The sequence below is a fragment of the Lissotriton vulgaris genome, chromosome 5, assembly GCF_964263255.1.
Source record: "Lissotriton vulgaris chromosome 5, aLisVul1.2, whole genome shotgun sequence".
Lineage (NCBI taxonomy): Eukaryota > Metazoa > Chordata > Amphibia > Caudata > Salamandridae > Lissotriton > Lissotriton vulgaris.
This window is the reverse complement of record NC_141693.1, coordinates 406,520,205-406,536,989: the sequence shown is the minus strand read 5'-3', so window position 1 is coordinate 406,536,989 and position 16,785 is coordinate 406,520,205. Positions and strand designations below refer to the sequence as shown.

General features: G+C 45.2%; 1 protein-coding gene across 3 annotated transcripts in view; it reads left to right on the top strand.

Moving 5' to 3' along the window:
• Positions 1 to 16,785, top strand: part of RHOBTB1 (Rho related BTB domain containing 1) — a 239,380-nt gene that overhangs the window by 180,345 nt on the left and 42,250 nt on the right. For all 3 annotated transcript variants that reach the window (XM_086921771.1, XM_086921770.1, XM_086921772.1), the window contains exon 4: positions 13,130 to 13,315. In XM_086921771.1, the coding sequence (XP_086777897.1) occupies positions 13,130 to 13,315 (186 nt within the window). The remainder of the gene's footprint in view (positions 1 to 13,129; positions 13,316 to 16,785) is intronic.

The following is a 16,785-nucleotide window of genomic DNA, read 5'->3' as shown; positions in this document are numbered from 1 at the left end:
TAAATTGATGTATGGATTAGTGACTCCATGATTGGCTGATTTGGTTTACTTGTCAGACCCTAGTACAGTGCACTGAGTGTGCCCAGGGCTTGTAAATCCAAATACTGCTGGTGGGCTTGGAGCACTGGTTGTGCAACCCACAGAAGCAGCCTTGTAAAATGTGTCTAAGGCCTGCCATCGCAGAGCCTGCGTGCAGTCTGGTACTGCCATGCTGACTGGGCAAGTGCAATCACTTGCCAGTCCCTAAACCTTCCCTTTTCTTCATATCAGACACCCCTATGGTAGGCCCAAGGACGTGTCGCAGGAGAAGAGTTTCGAGGTCGCATCAGACGCCGCCGCATCTCAGAGAAGTGTGTCGCAGGGCATGTCGCGGCTCACTGCCAGAGAAGAGGATCGACGTCGCAGCAGACGCCGCCGCATCACCGGGAAGAGTGTTGCAGGGCCTGTCACGGCTCGCATTGTTGTGGAAGCAACTCGCATCACCAGGAGAGAGGATCGACGTCGCAGCAGACGCCGCCGCATCACTGGGAAGCGTGTCGCAGGGCCTGTCGCGGCTCGCATCATGTAAAGGATCTCGCATCGCCGGATAAGAGGATCGACGTCGCAAGAAGACGCCGCTTCATCACCGGAAAGCGTGTTGCATCAAGGAGAAAGCGCCATCTTTATTTCTGTGCACCAGATCTCCAACGCGTCCTTGTGTGTAAGGGACTACTGCATCACCATCTCCGCAACACTTTCGTTGCCCTGCGCGTCGCATCTTAAGGTACATTGACTCAAAGTGTTGCATTTTAAGATCTAAAGAGAACTAAGCTAAAACTACCATTTTAAGTACAGTATTGTGGATTTTTATTGTTTGTGGTCTTGTGTTAAATCTATATAAAGAATACTTATTTTTAATATAAAAACCTGTGTGGTGTCCATCTGTAGTGTTGTCACTTGATTAGAGGCAAAGGTCCCTATTTGTCACAAGTACCGACCTGTGCCAACTACAGACCCCCAAATCTAACAGTTTAGAAGTAGGGCATTGATCTACACTGAGCAGATTTTGCTTGATTGCAGCATCTAGTCTAATAGAGATCTGAATGCTTAGCAACAATGGGCTGGGCTTCTCCTTAGGACCAATGTGGGCTGCTTACTTTTTGGGGGTGCAAACCCATTTCATCAGTAGAGTGCTTCAGAGCTTCATTTACCAAGCACCTTCCTTAAATATTTATCCTGTAGAGAGAGCATAAAATGGCTAATCCTAGAAGCATGAAATAAGACCAGATGGGAATTCCTATATTTATCCACCGCAGTCTTACCATCAGCAGGCCTCCTAATAGTCAGGGAATGGCAAATGATTGAGAGGATAAAGTTCCTCCACACATCTTTTCCCGGCCTCGCTAGGTCTCCCACTTCTGCCCCTGGACCTCTGTGGTTCTTCTAGCGCCGGGACACCTCCTCGTGAGGTAGCTGTTCGCGCTCTATAAAACACAGTATTATTATTATTATTAATATTTCTCACCCTCTGTAACTCATTATCTGCCAGTTCTCGCTCCTGGTCATTGTTCTTTTTCAAGGTGCTCTCATGTTAAAAGGGAGCCCTTTAAAACATCCCAACCATTGGATCGCCTAGAAATGTACTCGCTCCCAAAAATTGACCCTTATTTAATTCTAATTCTGAAGATCTGTGCTTGCTGTTACTCATCTGTGGAGGTCAATTCCCTTCTAGGATTGCTACTTCATTCCTAACTCTTCCTGGGCTAATTATCTGATTCCACTTCATCGTTGCCAGTGTTGGAGTTCTTACTGAAAATCAAACAGAGTTGCGATTACTTTTAACGTGGCTTCTCAGTGATCTCTTCAGTATTCCTCCCTCTGGTTCTGGTAGCCCGGAATCTTTGCCTGGAGCTTCAAAATCCCAGGAGGAGTCTGGACACCGAGCCCCTCTTCAAAACTCTCTCTTGGAACTGTTGGTCTTACTTCTCAATGTTCCTTGTCAAAACGAGGTTTTTAGGAACACCCTCAAGATCTTGAGAGTTCCCTTCTTTTCCTCAACTGCAAAGAATCAAGTGGACTTTTGTTATCCATGACCCCAGATGTAGTGGGAATTGTATATGGCACGTCCAACCTGACTATATCCCAAACCATTGTGCCAGCAGGTGACAGGTAAATCTGTTTCTATCTCTTCTTGAAGTCTACTAGCATTCCCATGCTGAGGCTCTTCTAGCAGCAGCCACAATTCGAGCCTACCCTGCAATTGCAGACAATAAACAGATCCTGTCTGAGTGTGCTCGACTCTTCGGACTAAGTGCTAATGCCAGGGATTTAGTTATGGCACTTAGGGTCTCAGTCTGCAGGTAAAATTGACTGAGATCTGCCTGTGGAAGAGTGAAAATATTTGACATTTCTTTCTCTATAAAGAATTGTTTGACACTTTCACAGATGATATTTTGGCCTGCTTCCATGAATCGGCCATCTTGGCATAGGTTTGATGGTCATCTCCTCCTCTCATTCCCCCTTTACATAGGTTCTATCATAACATCCATTTTCCTTAGTGTTCGAATGTGAGAGCACTTTTTCTGTTTGCAATACCCTGTTTACCAGTTGCTCAGACGCAGGTCACTGTCTATGACTGCTCCAAGATATAAACTTTAGACCCTTGAGGCACACCTTTTTCTCTAACAAATGTGAAGGCCCCTCTTCCACAAATGGTTTGGCTTCTCTCAGAGGATGTCTAAACATGAGGCTTTAGTGGCTTGAGTATCCTCTTCCTTTCCTTCCTCTTCTGAAAAAGCTGTAATGGGTACTGGTGTTGAGCCATACTGTTGTCATGCTTGCTCCGAACCTCTTATTCACGCCTTTTTAATTGCCCCAACTGGGTTCTTCCTCCTGTTAGTTGAGTTTCAAGGATTGTGTCATAATATATTTTTCTACGGTCTTCGATACCTTTTAGATTGCCATCTTATTTCTTCTTGTTCCATGTGTACAAGTGTCCATTTGCACTTACTCGAGAATGTTGACTTGAGTTTTTTTGGAAGGCCCCGTCCTTTTTTGTTTTTTCCTTCTTCACTTATGGGGAGGAGTCTTTACACTCCTTGTTTTTCATATGTCTCTTTACTTCTCCTTGATCTATGTATTGAATCTTGGGTAACTTAATAGATTTCACCATGCTGTGGTCCATGGTTTTCTTCTTGTATTTCCATTGCTCTTACGACAATTTCAATATAGCGGGGGTGAGGGGGGGGGGGGGGATCTGCTGGAACCTTCGTGTTCAATATGAAGGCCATTATCCTTCCAGTGGGTGCTTTTAATTTTCCAATGAGGTAGGGGGAAATGTGGCTTGACTTACCAGTAACGTTTCCTACTGCTGTGACCCTTATACTTTTAGTTACCAAGAAATATGCATACTTTATATATATATATATATATTTATTTTAATCCAACTTTTGTTGTCGTTTGAATGAATAACATTTTAATTCATTACTTTATATTGGCAACAATAGATAGACATTACATATTCTATTGCTTTAAGCTAGCTTGCATTAGCTTATAACATTGCATTGACATTACTTTATTTATTAAATACAGTAGAAAAAATGCAAGCGTCCAAAGAATGTTATGTTTATTTTCCTAAAGAGAAACCTGGGCAATGAAGTGCCCATCCAAATTTCAGATAACATCCAAAGACCTTTATATTCTTCCAGCTTTTTCCTCTGAAGAGTCAGTTCTTCTCGTAACATCACAGAAGTGATCTTCAGTTGTATCTCTGCAGCAGCTTGGACATCCAGTGCTAAGTAATAATAGGTCTTAGCTTCAGTAACCTCAAAAGATCAGATTTTGCAGTGCATTTTAAAAGGTATACCCATCAAATGCGCACTCCTCAGTAGTGTTGTTCTGCTATTCATGGCATTCCACGCATTAATAAAAATCTATAATTTCCATTAACCCCTTCGCTGCGGGGCTAATTCCCCCGCAGGGCGGGGGGAGGGGGGCTGCGAGCAGTGCCGCTGTGCTCGTGACGAGCTCAGCTCGTCACGCTGCTGTGCTCATGTCGAGCTGAGCTGTGTTGTGACTGAGCCCCTAAGGCGAATGTTCCTTGAAGCGAGAGAGGTGGGGAGGCTCCCACCGGATTAGCGGGAGGCCATGATAGTGGTCATCCACAAGGCTGGGAAACAGGCTGACCAATGCTTGTCTTATCGACCTATATCACTCCTCAATGCGGAGGCCAAGATTTTGTCCAAAGCCTTGGCGACGCGACTGCTCTCAGTTCTGCCTGACTTGATACATGTGGCTCAGTCGGGGTTCATGCCCCATAGAAGCACTCAGCATAATTTACGGCGGCTCTACGGGGTTCTGTATATGACGGAAAATGTGGGCGACACCCAGACGGCATTGATGGCGCTGGACGCCTCAATGGCCTTTGACAGCATCCAATGGCCATACCTGTTCATGGTTCTGCAGCGTTTGGGCTTCTGGCCGGTCTTCTGCAGTTGGGTGCGTCTGTTGTATGAGCAGCCAGTAGGAAGGGTGAGGGTAAACTGGGTGATGTCTTGGACGTTTTCTTTGCGGCGGGGTACCAAGCAGGGATGTCCTTTGTCCCCCCTCCTTTTCGCCTTGGCCCTGGAGCCACTGGCCCACTGGATTCGCAGAGACCGGTCTTTCTGGGGCCTGGTGCTCACGGATTAGTGGGAGGAGCGTATATCTTTGTACGCCGAGGACATGGTCCTCTACATGGCCAGACCCTACCACTCCATGGCGCAGGCGCTACATCTCTTTGAATTCTTTGGTAGTTACTCCAGCTACATGATTAATTGGGACAAATCTTTGATTTTCCCACTCTCTGGTCCTCCTCCACGGGTCCCGATGCGGTGTCCGGCCTTGGTTGTTACTGGGGTTTTTAAATACCTCGGGTGTATGTTACTAGGGACAGTGCAGAGTTCTTTGCGAAAAATCTTGAGCCGCATCTAGCGCGGTTAGCATCGGATGTCGCCCACTGGAGGTCCTTGCCTCTCTCCCTGATGGGACGCGCCGCACTCTTCAAAATATTGGCGTTGCCGCGCCTTCTCTATATCCTGCAGAACACGCTGTATCCGGTCCCAGGGGGGGTGTTCCGGCGCATAGCTCAGGCTTTGCGAACGCTGCTTTGGGATGGCTGGAACCTGAGAATAGCGTTGCGTAAACTTACAAGGGGGGTGTTTGACGGAGGGCTGGCCCTCCCGGATGTCCAGTTGTACTATTGGGCATCTCAGCTACAGGTAATTAATGACTGGGTGTACCTGGCGGGGTCGGAATCAGCCTATAGGGTGGATAGGTATGTCATGCCGGGAGGCAATTGCGAGCCTCTTCTATACTCGCAAAAGAATCGTAGGGATTTACCCTCTCATACAGGGGTGGTGTTTCAGTGTTGGAGGGAGTCAAACAAATTCCTGGGGTGGGCAGGCACCATAACGGGTAGGACCCCACTATCAATTGGGGTCCAATTGACGGAGGTGAAAAGACTAACCGACTTCAAGGGCTGGAAGCTGATTGGGATTGAATGCCTGGGTGATGTCTGGAAGGGGGGGTGCCCCTGGATCCTTCAACTATCTCAACAAAAGAATACCAAATGCACGATTCCCAACACTACCATTACTTGCGCCTCACACATGCCCTATGCACCCGTATACACACAGACACTTCCGTCCCGGAGTACTCGCCAATGGAGGACAGGCTCCTGCTTGACCCCATTCTAGATAAGCCCACGTCCACTATTTATCGCAAACTCATAAATAACATGTCTTACCCCCTGGTGTCCCTACGAGCGAGAGGGCAGGAAGATGTCGGCTGCCTGGAGGATGATGACTGGCAGGATGCCCTACAGAGCCCCAGCGAAATCTCGATACGTATTAGGTTCCGTCTTGTCCAATTTAAAATCCTACACTGTGTGTACTACCCGCGAACTCACCTGTTTTCATGGGGCAGTAGCCTGTCTCCCTTGTGTGCGCGGGGCTGTCAGGGAGAGGGAACCTTCTTCCATATTCTCTGGTATTGTCCGAATGTGGTTCCCTTCTGGACCAAGGTGGCCCGTACTATGGCGACAGTAGTGGGGTTGCCGGTCCCGGTGGAACCCAGGTGGCTTCTGTTAATGATTAAAGGGCCGACTGACTGGTCACGATACGACGAGATTTGGTTGGCCTTGACGGCAGGGGTAGCTAAAAGAAATGTTGCCAGGTGTTGGGGGGTGCCGGAGGCCCCACAATGGGACCAGTGGCAACGAGATTTGGATTGGTGCCAGAGGGCGGAGGAAACTATCTATATGCCCTTGATTGCACAATGAACTGCTATCACTTTACATGTCAATTTGCACACAGCTCTGTATTTTCTGTCTCATCGAACAGAGGTAATTAAAAAATTTATTTAAAAAAAATACTCCCCCAGTATTTAAAGTGACAGTGCAAATTTGTTCATGATATATTTAACAATAAGGTTTTTCTTCAGCAGGTCCCCCAACTTTGAATCGCACCGTATTGTAAAGACCCAGAGCTTAGTCAGTAGTACAAAATGAAACTTATTTCATGACTATCAAAACCATGTGTAAATAAACTCACACCCTGTGTATTTAAATCATCAGGAGCAGTGTCTGGGAGCAACAGTTGTCACTCTCTGTACATCTAATTTGGTAAAGCACCGCCATTAAAGTGCAAAGTGCCATTACATTTCTCCCTGTTGGCCGCTACTCATAAATATTGGAGATGCATTGCGAGCCAGTGCTCTAAATACATAAAGTGCTTTCAATTCCACTGTAGCAGCTTTTCATTAGATTAAATGCCAGACAACAATATTCATAGGATTCTATTGCACTCCAAATTGTAAATATATATATATGTATGTATGTGTATATATATATATATATATATATATATATATATATAATAAATGTCTATAAAACACATAGGGCTCCATTATGATGTCGGGCGGATCGCCACCGCCATGGTGGCAGTGGCGATCCGCCCGACAGAAATGCCCGCCCGCCACCCTTTTCCCCCCTGCCACATTACAATGGCGGGGGGGACCGCAGCGGTGGCAAACACCGCCCGCCACTTTTCCGCCCCGGCCGCAAGGCGGCCGGGGCGGAAAAGGGTTCATATGGTGGCGGTGTCTATCAGACACAGCCAGCCATATTTGCATGTGTGGCTATAGGTGCCTTTCCGCGGCGGCGATCCCGCCACGGAAAGGCAGGCGGTCGTTGCCATTGGGGGCCCCTGCGGGCCCCCATGTTGAAGGCTGAGGTGGGGGTGCACTTCATTTGCATATACAAAGCGGCAGGCACCGCGCGGTGCCTGCCGCTTTGCATATGCAAATGTGAAAATGCATTTTTTGCATTGTGGCGGGCGGTGCAGAGTGCACTGCCTGCCACAATGCTACAACTACAGGATGTGCCCGCCACTGTGGCGGGCACATCCTAATAGCCCCCACGGGACCCCCGCCCTTATGGCGGGCGGTCCCAATCACCGGTAGGATGACGGGCGGACAAAGTCCGCCCGTCATCCTAATGGGCCCCATAGACTTGCTCATAGATATCTACTCATCTCTCTGCAGTTATATACTTTTCTAAGCACATAAATAAATTAATTTGCCCGATTTCATATGCCAACTTATATATACAAGTAAAGTGCATAGTGCGTATTTTTTCATATTAAAGTGCCTCATGCAGAACGACATTGTGCATTTGACTCCAATGTCTATTAGGAACCTATGTCTTTGCTGATACTAAATAGATTATCATCCCATCATCCAGAAAGATTCGTACTTGCTCAGATATTGTTTGAATGTTGGTCAAGTGCCCTAGAATGCAAAATGTTTGTTGTCTGTCCCCTGCATCACTTCTTTAATTGTCATTCACAATTCTAAAGTACCCTGTGCTCATAATTAAAAGTAAATCTCTTTAGTAATGCAAACTCTCCTGCGGATTGGCTATTGGACTTGGTATGGATATGTAGTGGTTTTTCAACTATAAATGTACATGCAAGTCCTTTTTGATATTCAAGCCTATAGGGACCTTCGCTTTGAATCTTAGAATGTGTTTCGACTCGAACTGTCTCAGGCACCGTTCTCTGCTTCCTTCTCTATTACAAATTGGTACCTGATCTATGGCAAAGTATTGCAAATTCTCCAGATTGCGGTCTTGTACTTGCTTAATGTGTCTGGCCACTGGATAAGTTGGGTCCTTGTTGACAATTGCCCTGATATGCTGCAGAATTCTCAAATGATGAACACTCAGGATTGTACTGCTTACATACATTTTCTGACATATACACCTTAAAACATATACTACCTGATCAATTTTTCAGTGTAGGGGATGTTGAGTTGTCCACATTTGATTTGTCAGAGGTATTGGCAATTGACTAATGTTCACCCCATATCTACATGCCTTACATCTGTGGCACTTGGTAAAGCCTCCTCTACCAGTCAACCACGACTCACACACACACATATATAGGTATATATAGTTTAGACCTAGTTACCATAGGAAATTCCGAACATTCTATTGGGAATAACTTTGGCGCCGATTGAGGGATCTGCCTGTAATTTCCCTTAAATTTGCCTCACTGCGCTACACTCCTTCCCTGAAAGTTTAGGGGGGATTCGTCAAGCGGGGGCCGAGAAAAAAGGGGGGGTCCCAAAACGTGTTTTCCCCATGTTAATTTCCATAGGGACATTCTGACAAGGCTACAGCTCGAACGGCTGAGCGGAATTACACCAGATTTGGCAAAATGGCAGGTACTGGTATGCAGCAGTGCCTTTTGTATGTTTGGTGAAAATCCCTCCAGTAGTTCTTGAGAAAATTGAATTTGAAATTTTTCAAATGGCATTTTCTATAGGACCTTTAGACACGGCTACAGCCCGAACGGCTGAACGGAATTACACCAAACTTGGTAAAATGGTAGGGACAGGTATGCAGTAGTGCCTTTTCTATATTTGGTGAAAATCCCTCCAGTAGTTGTTGAGAAATTCAATTTGAGCAAATTATATATCTATATGCGCTCAACATTCTATTGGGAATAACTTTGGCGCCGATTGAGGAATCTGTGTGTAATTTTCCAGAATTTCGGCCAGCTCCGCTCTGCTCCTTCCCTGAAAGTTTCGGGGGGATTCGTCAAGCGGGGGCCGAAAGGGGGTCCCAAAACATGTTTTCCCCATGTTAATTTCCATAGGGACCTTTAGACACGGCTACAGCCCGAACAGCTGAATGGAATTACACCAAACTTGGCAAAATGGTAGGGCCTGGTATGCAGATGTGCCTTTGCTACGTTTGGTGAAAATCCCTCCAGTAGTTCTTGAGAAAATTGAATTTGAAATTTTTCAAATGGCATTTTCTATGGGACCTTCAGACACGGCTACAGCCCGAACGGCTGAACGGAATTACACTAAACTTGGCAAAATGGTAGGGATACGTATGCAGTAGTGCCTTTTCTATATTTGGTGAAAATCCCTACAGTAGTTGTTGAGAAAATTGAATTTGAGCAAATTAATTATCTATATGCGCTCATCGTACGCGCACCGTACGCGTAAGGTACGCGTATTTGCGCGTACCCTTACGTGTGCGAGCGAGTTTCTGATTGGCTGGCAGTCGACTGTCAACATTCCAAACTGTCCAAACCAGGAAGTGTTGGCCACCATCTTGTTTTTCAGGAGAACTGAGGCACAAGAGAGCCCAAAACAAGAGTGGAAAACACGAAAAGGGGGCAGGGTAGAGACCCCCCAACCCTCTAGCCCTTCTCAGGGGGTCCCAAAAGGACCCCCAAGGGCAAAAAATAAAGAAGAGAAAATCAAAAGAATCGCGGGGTACGCGCACCGTACGCGTACAGTACGCGTACCTGCACGTACCCCACGATTAAAAAATTTTTTTTATTTTTTTTTTGCACTTGGTGGTCCTTCTGGGACCCCCTGAGAAGGGCTAGGGGGTCAGGGGGTCTCAACCCTGCCCCTTTTTCACGTTTTCCACTCTTGTTTTGTGCTCTCTTGTGCCTCACTTCTCCTGAGATACAAGATGGCTGCTCAGGTGGTCCCAGAAGGATAATAACATATATAAACGTTATCCGCTAAAAGAATTATCATTTAAAAAACCTTTGAAATATTATTGAAAAAAAATATAGGTTTCACGCCTGATATAGTTAGGAATTAGCATTTAAAAAAACCTTGCAAACTCACTTAAATAAAAAACCATAGGTTTCAGGCCTTATATAGTTAGGAATTAGCATTTTAAAAAACCTTGCAAACTCACTGAAAAAAACATAGGTTTCAAGCCTCATATAGTTAGGAATTAGCATTTAAAAAACCATTGAAATTGCTCCTATATAGTTAGTTGTACTAACTATATTTCGCGCACCTGCAATTCACTGCTGATGTCATATATTACATCATTCATGACATGGTCAGTGACATCACTGATGACATCACTGATGACATCTCATTTGACATCACTGATCACGTCACTGATGATATCAAGAATGGTAGTCTGTATTTAACAGTGGGTGTATCAAAGGTTATATTAGAGTGTGAGGAGGTGCATCGTATTATCACATGAATGATATCATCAGTGACGTGATCAGTGATGTCAAATGATGATGTCAAATGAATTAATTCCTATTCAATCCTGAGGTCCCCTGTGAGCCAACTAGCCCACCAGGTACCTCCAGTATGCGCCTGGGAGCTGTGTTGCAGAGAGGTGTTCAGAGGGCACGCCCCCTTTTTACAACACTCTGCAACGCAGCTCTGTGGCGCTTAATGGAGGTACCTGTTGGACTAGTTGGCCCCTAGGGGGCCTCTGGATTGAAGAGGAATTAATTCCCCAACTTAAAACGTTGCACACATATCACCTCAAGCCCAGCCCCCTACCTTCACCACTATGCAAACACTCCTGTATCGCTTTCTAAGTTTGGGGATTAAGCCCTCTTGCATATTGGTGGTCCCTGGGGGCCGGCTATCCCACCAGGAACCTCCAGTATGCCCCAGGGGGCTGCGTTGCAGAGAGGTGTGATGAGGCCCCACCTCTTTTGTACACTTCTCTGCAAGGCAGCCCCTGGCGCGTTTGCAGAGGGGGAACTAATTCCCCTTGCATACTGGTGGACCCTGGGGTCAACTGGCCCAGCAGGAACCTCCATTATGCGCCAGGGGGTTGCGTTGCAGAGAGGTGTTCTGAGGCCATGCCCCTTTTTACACCTCTCTGCAAAGCAGCCCCCTGGTGCGTTTACAGAGGGGGAACTAATTCCCCTTGTATATTGGGGGTCCCTGGAGGCCAACTAGCCCACCAGGAACCTCCAGTATGCGCCAGGGGACTGCCTTGCAGAGAGGTGTAAAAAGGGGCATGGCCTCTTTACACGTCTCTGCAAGGCAGCCCCCTGGTGTAACCAGGTAGTAATCATTCCTCTAAGATTGTATTTGGGAGAAATGTCATTGTATCCATATATGTGGATTTACATAACGTGGAGATCTAAATTTCAATAGAACAGGTTGTGCTCTTTTAGGAATCAATTCCTGTGAATAGCAATACAACACCAAGCTTTCTCCATGTTTTATATTAGCATTACTTTCCCCTGAGATGATATTACGTGAGTTGTATGTGTAAAAATACATAGTTGATTATCAATTATGACAATGTTTTTAACCTTGCACTTGCACTTTTTTTTAAACCATTATTTTTAATATTCTTAAAGACTTTGTCCATTTCTATCTCTGCGTGGATAGCACTGTTCTAATCCTATGCTTAAAAACTTTGATAGAAAAGCAGACATTTGAGGTGAGGAAATTTGGAGTGTCGCTGGTGTTGAGGGTGCTCTATACTGGAGCTGCCTTCCACCTAAACTTGCATAATTTATGCGTCACTCTATGCCTGCAAGGGTTTTGTACCAGTAGGTAGTTATAGTTAGGACCTAGTTTCCATAGGAAATCCGCAACATTCTATTGGGAATAACTTTTGCGCCGGTTGATGAATCTTCGCGAATTTCTCAAAGAAGATGGCCCGCTCCTTCCCTGAATGTTTTGGGGGGATTCGTCAAGTGGGGAAAAGCTGAGAAAAAAGGGAGGTCCCAAAACGTGTTTTCCCCATGTTATTTTCCATCGGACGATTAGACACGACTACAGCCAGAACGGCTGAACGAAATTACAAGAAATTTGGCAAAATGGTAGAGTTTGATTTGCAGATCACGCCTGTGCTTAAATGGTGTAAATCCCTCCAGTAGTTCCTGAGAAAATCGAAAGGAAAATATATATATATCTATAAGCGCGTACGGTACGCGTACCGTACGCGCACGGTAGGCGTACCTTCCCGTGCAACGAGCTGCATGCTGATTGGCTGCCACTGTCTGTCAACACTCCAAAACAGAAATTGTTGGCAGCCATCTTGTGCCTCGGTAGACTGAGGCACAAGAAAGCAGAAAAACAAACGTGTAGAACTCAAAAAGGGAGCAGGGTAGAAGCACCCTGACCCCCTAGGCCTGGTCAGGGGGTCCCACAAGGACCCCCAAGGCCCCCCAAATTTATTTATTTTTCGACAAATCTTGGGGTGCGCGTACCGTACGCGCACTGTACGCGTACGGTACGTGTACCTTCCCGAGAAAGCTGCATGCTCATTGGCTGTCAACACTTCAATCCAGGAAGTGTTGGCAGCCATCTTGTGCTCGGTAGACCGAGGCAAAGATTTGAGATGTCATCAGTGATGTCATGAGTGATGTCAGTGACCATGTCATGAGTGATGTATTATGTGACGTCATCAGCAGTGCATTGCGGGCGCGGGGAATTTCAAAGGTTTTGTATGAGTAAAATGACCAGCTAACTATAGCTGGTGTGAAACCTATGGTTTTTTTCAGTGAAAAAAAATAAAAATATATATATATATATATATATATATATATATATATATATATATATATATATATATATATATATATATATATATATATATATATATAAAGTGTGAGAGTGTGACCAAGGTGCGTGTGTGCACCCCAACACGTGGGCATATTGGCTTTGTCTGCATTAGCAGAATAAAACTTTTGCATTGCACCGGACTGTGATTTCCGAACCAAGCTTTCTTACAATGTGTAAAGTAAGGACATGCAGGAGTGCTTTTATCTTCCTAAAACTATTTGCTTTTTTTCTGAATTAGGTCTGATGTAGTAGTCCTCTGCTTTTCAATCGCAAATCCCAACTCCTTGAAACATGTCAGAACAATGTGGTCCTCCGAAATCAAGCATTTCTGCCCTCGCACGCCTGTCATTCTGGTCGGGTGCCAGCTCGATCTTCGCTATGCTGATCTGGACGCTGTGAATCGAGCCCGGCGCCCATTGGCAAGGTAAACTTTCCCCTATTAAATTAGCACCATTTGAAGTAGAACCACCTTTGATCAGATTGTCTATGTATTAATTTGTTCTCAAATGTTTTGTCTTGAAGAGTTAGCTTTCCTGTTTTCAGTTTCTATTTGTTGGGGATTTCAGTTCTTTTTGGTGTTTTTCAGTACTTTCAAAACTTAATGAGTGATTATCAGTGTTTCAACTTTTTGGGAGTACACAGGGGCTATGCTTATCCAATGCTTTCAGAGATATTTTGCTTTTATTAAAATTGGATTTTTTGCACCAACATTAGAGGATGTATTGTGCAAATGTGGCTAAAAGATATACTTGTTTGTATTTACATCATAATGTTTTCTGCTATAAACTAGAACAGTATACATTAAAACTACATTTGTAACATACAGAGATAGTGTAATGTATGTCCTGGGGAGGAGTGCTACTCTGTGTTGGATGTTGTCCAACTTGAGCGATGTTACTAGAAATGTACAATGTTGTAAGCACGGCAGTGCCCCCTCTAAATGGCATACCTATCCTATGTTCGATGCAAGTGTAATGTTTCTAACATGTCCTGTTGAATATTTGGCAAGAGGTCCGAGAACATCAGCCTATGCATCATTTTTATAAAAGCAGCAGCAAGGTGGAGGCTTCACCAGAGGTAGTTAATAGTGTCTCCTAGTTAGCCCCTGGATCACTTTTCCTGGTATTTATAAAATGTGTATATAGTGCTTCACACTGCACTTCTGATGCCTCTAAGCACTGTAAATAATTCATTTTACTATTACCCATTAATACCCAAATTACTGATCTCAGAAGAATGAAAGTTTGAGTCTAGTTTGCTGCACTCCAACTTGTGGCCTTAAGATCATTGCTTTTGCCAGCAACAAGCATTGGACTCATTAAGTCTTTTTGTTGGCTTGTTGTTTGTGTGAATGAATGGCATATGCTATTGTGACCCTCACTGTAAAGCCAAGGTAGATTTCAGATACATTCCAACAAAACATTTATTATAAAGTACCTTGCGATACATTATCGCCGCTTTTATCGGCAGGAAATTGCCGATAAAGCGGCGATAATGGCCTTGATCATATGCTCTATGAATTCCAATCGAAGCCCATGTTAGATGTGAACACATCTAACATGGGCTTCGATTGGAATTCATAGAGCATATTATCAAGGCCATTATCGCCGCTTTATCGGCAATTTCCTGCCGATAAAAGCGGCGATAATGTATCGCCTGTCCTTGATAATATGCCCCCTTGTGTGCACATGTTTCGTGCAGGGCACAGGCTTTATGTGCTCTCCCTCCTGCCGGTTGGATTAGTTGAGCATGGCTCAGCAATATCACATGGGGATCTTGCGAGTATCTTACGGAGTCAAATGCATCTGTTTTTCCTCTCTAAGAAGCTGTCCTGTACTCTTGTGCTTACCATAGGACTTTGCTCCTAAATATTAAATCCCTGTCTTACATGTTTTTAACCTGGTATTCAAGAGTGTCATGTTTTACACATAATTTGTGAAATAAGTTAGACTCCCTGCCAAAGGAGTCACATTTGTATCATAGGCACATTGTAAATAAGTCAGCAGGCATGGGAAGCCTGATTTTGAAAGAGGACAGTAAAATGGAAGAACAACTACTAGCATCTCCATCAACACAGGCTGAGTGCACTTATATATCCAACCAATCCTGGACAGACGTTTCAGAAGGAGACAAAGTCGGCACATTAAAAGGGACGATGAAAGGAACATAAATTCTGACAAATTCTCTCAGACAGCGTTCTTAAGTAAATATTGCTCATCATGCTACAAAGCAGGTAAATGTCCTGCAGGGAAACAGTTGGAACACCGCAGCCTAGCCTCGCGTATTCGGACATAGCAAGCGTGACCATGCGTGCCTTAACCAGGCATATGCGTGGTTAAGGCAGTGCATGGTCTAGCTGCTAGCTGCTGCAGGGACAGAAGCAGTTAGACCTCACAAGGAAAAGAGATGCAGTGAGTTAAGTGGGGCTCGGCGTCGTTTTCTGAGCTGGAAGCACTGGGGTCGTTTTTTGAGGTGGGGGCCGGGAGTAATTTTCTGGGCTGGGAGGTCGGGTGTAGTTTTCAGGGCTGGGGGGTCGGGTTAGTTTTAAGAGCTGGGGGGGGGGGGGGGTCGGGTCAGTTTTAAGAGCTGAGGGGGTCGGGCTAGTTTTCAGGGCTGAGGGAGGGTCAGGGGTAGTTTACAGGGTTGAGGGAAGGTCAGGGTAGTTTTTGAATTAAGGGGATATGGTATTAGGCCTAAGGGCAGTGGAAGGGGTTGGAGTAGTTTTAGGGACAGCGCGAGGGTGGCATGGGGCAGGGTAGTGTATGTTAAGGTACAGGGTTTTAGGCCTCAGGGGGAGGGGAATGGGTAGTCTGGATAGTTTTAAGGGTTTAGGGGAGGGCGGGGTAGTTGTTAGGACTCATGGGGTCGGGTTAGTTTTTTAAAGGGGTTTGGGTTTTAGACCAAAGAGCCTTGGAAGGGGCGAAGTAGTATTAGGGACATTGCAGGGGGTAGGAGGGTGTTGGGGTAGTGTTTGTTTAGTGTTAAGGACAGCTTGGGGGTTGGGAGGGGGCGGGTATTTATAGGGAGTTTATAGCTTAAGAGGGGTGTCGTGAGCTTAGCTACTCATACACCTTTACCATTCTTGCCTTTACCACGAAAATAAGTGGTAAAGGAATGCGTGGTTAAGACACATTCATGGTTTAGGCTGCATGGTAGAGACACGTGTGCCTCTACCATACAAACATTATGCAACCTCAAGAAGGCTGATAATTGAGAATAGGCATGAAACTTTAGAGATTACATCTCCTTACAGGATCTGCATCGAATCATCACTTGGTACTCTTCAAATAAGATTATAATACATATATTTCGCAGGACATTTGACAGTCACAGTACAAAAGATATGATGCACCCAGCAATGAGCTTACCCTTCTGTTTGCGGGCAAACAATCGAGTTCTGCTTCCGACGTGGAATCAGGAGTGAAGCCTGAGAAAGCTGCAAAAAGGGGGAACATGTTGTAGCCATTATCCACAATGGAAAGGTGATTCAAGCTCAGCAAGCAAGTCAACATACACGGGTAATCAAGGTAAGTTAAAAGGAAAGGGGAAAGCCATGTGAGAAACGAATGGGCAATGTAGAAGCTGAAACAAGGGATGTTGCCAGGCACCTGAGTTTAGTTTTAGAGTAGGCTTTGTACTGCTGCTTCTCACCGTGCTTTGGAATTCTTACCCTAGAAACCTGGAAGTGATTCCCTGTGAGCCTAAGGCTGACTAAAGGAATATTTTCCACTAACCATCTTTCATATATTCAACTCAGGACCTCTCCTGATTTTGAATGATATGCAATAAGGCCATAGTGAATATGTTTAGGTTTATGTGATTTGGTGTAGCGCACAGCTGCCCAAAGGCTTCCCTGCGCTGCAGAGAGGGTGGCGGGTCGCTGTGAAGGAACAA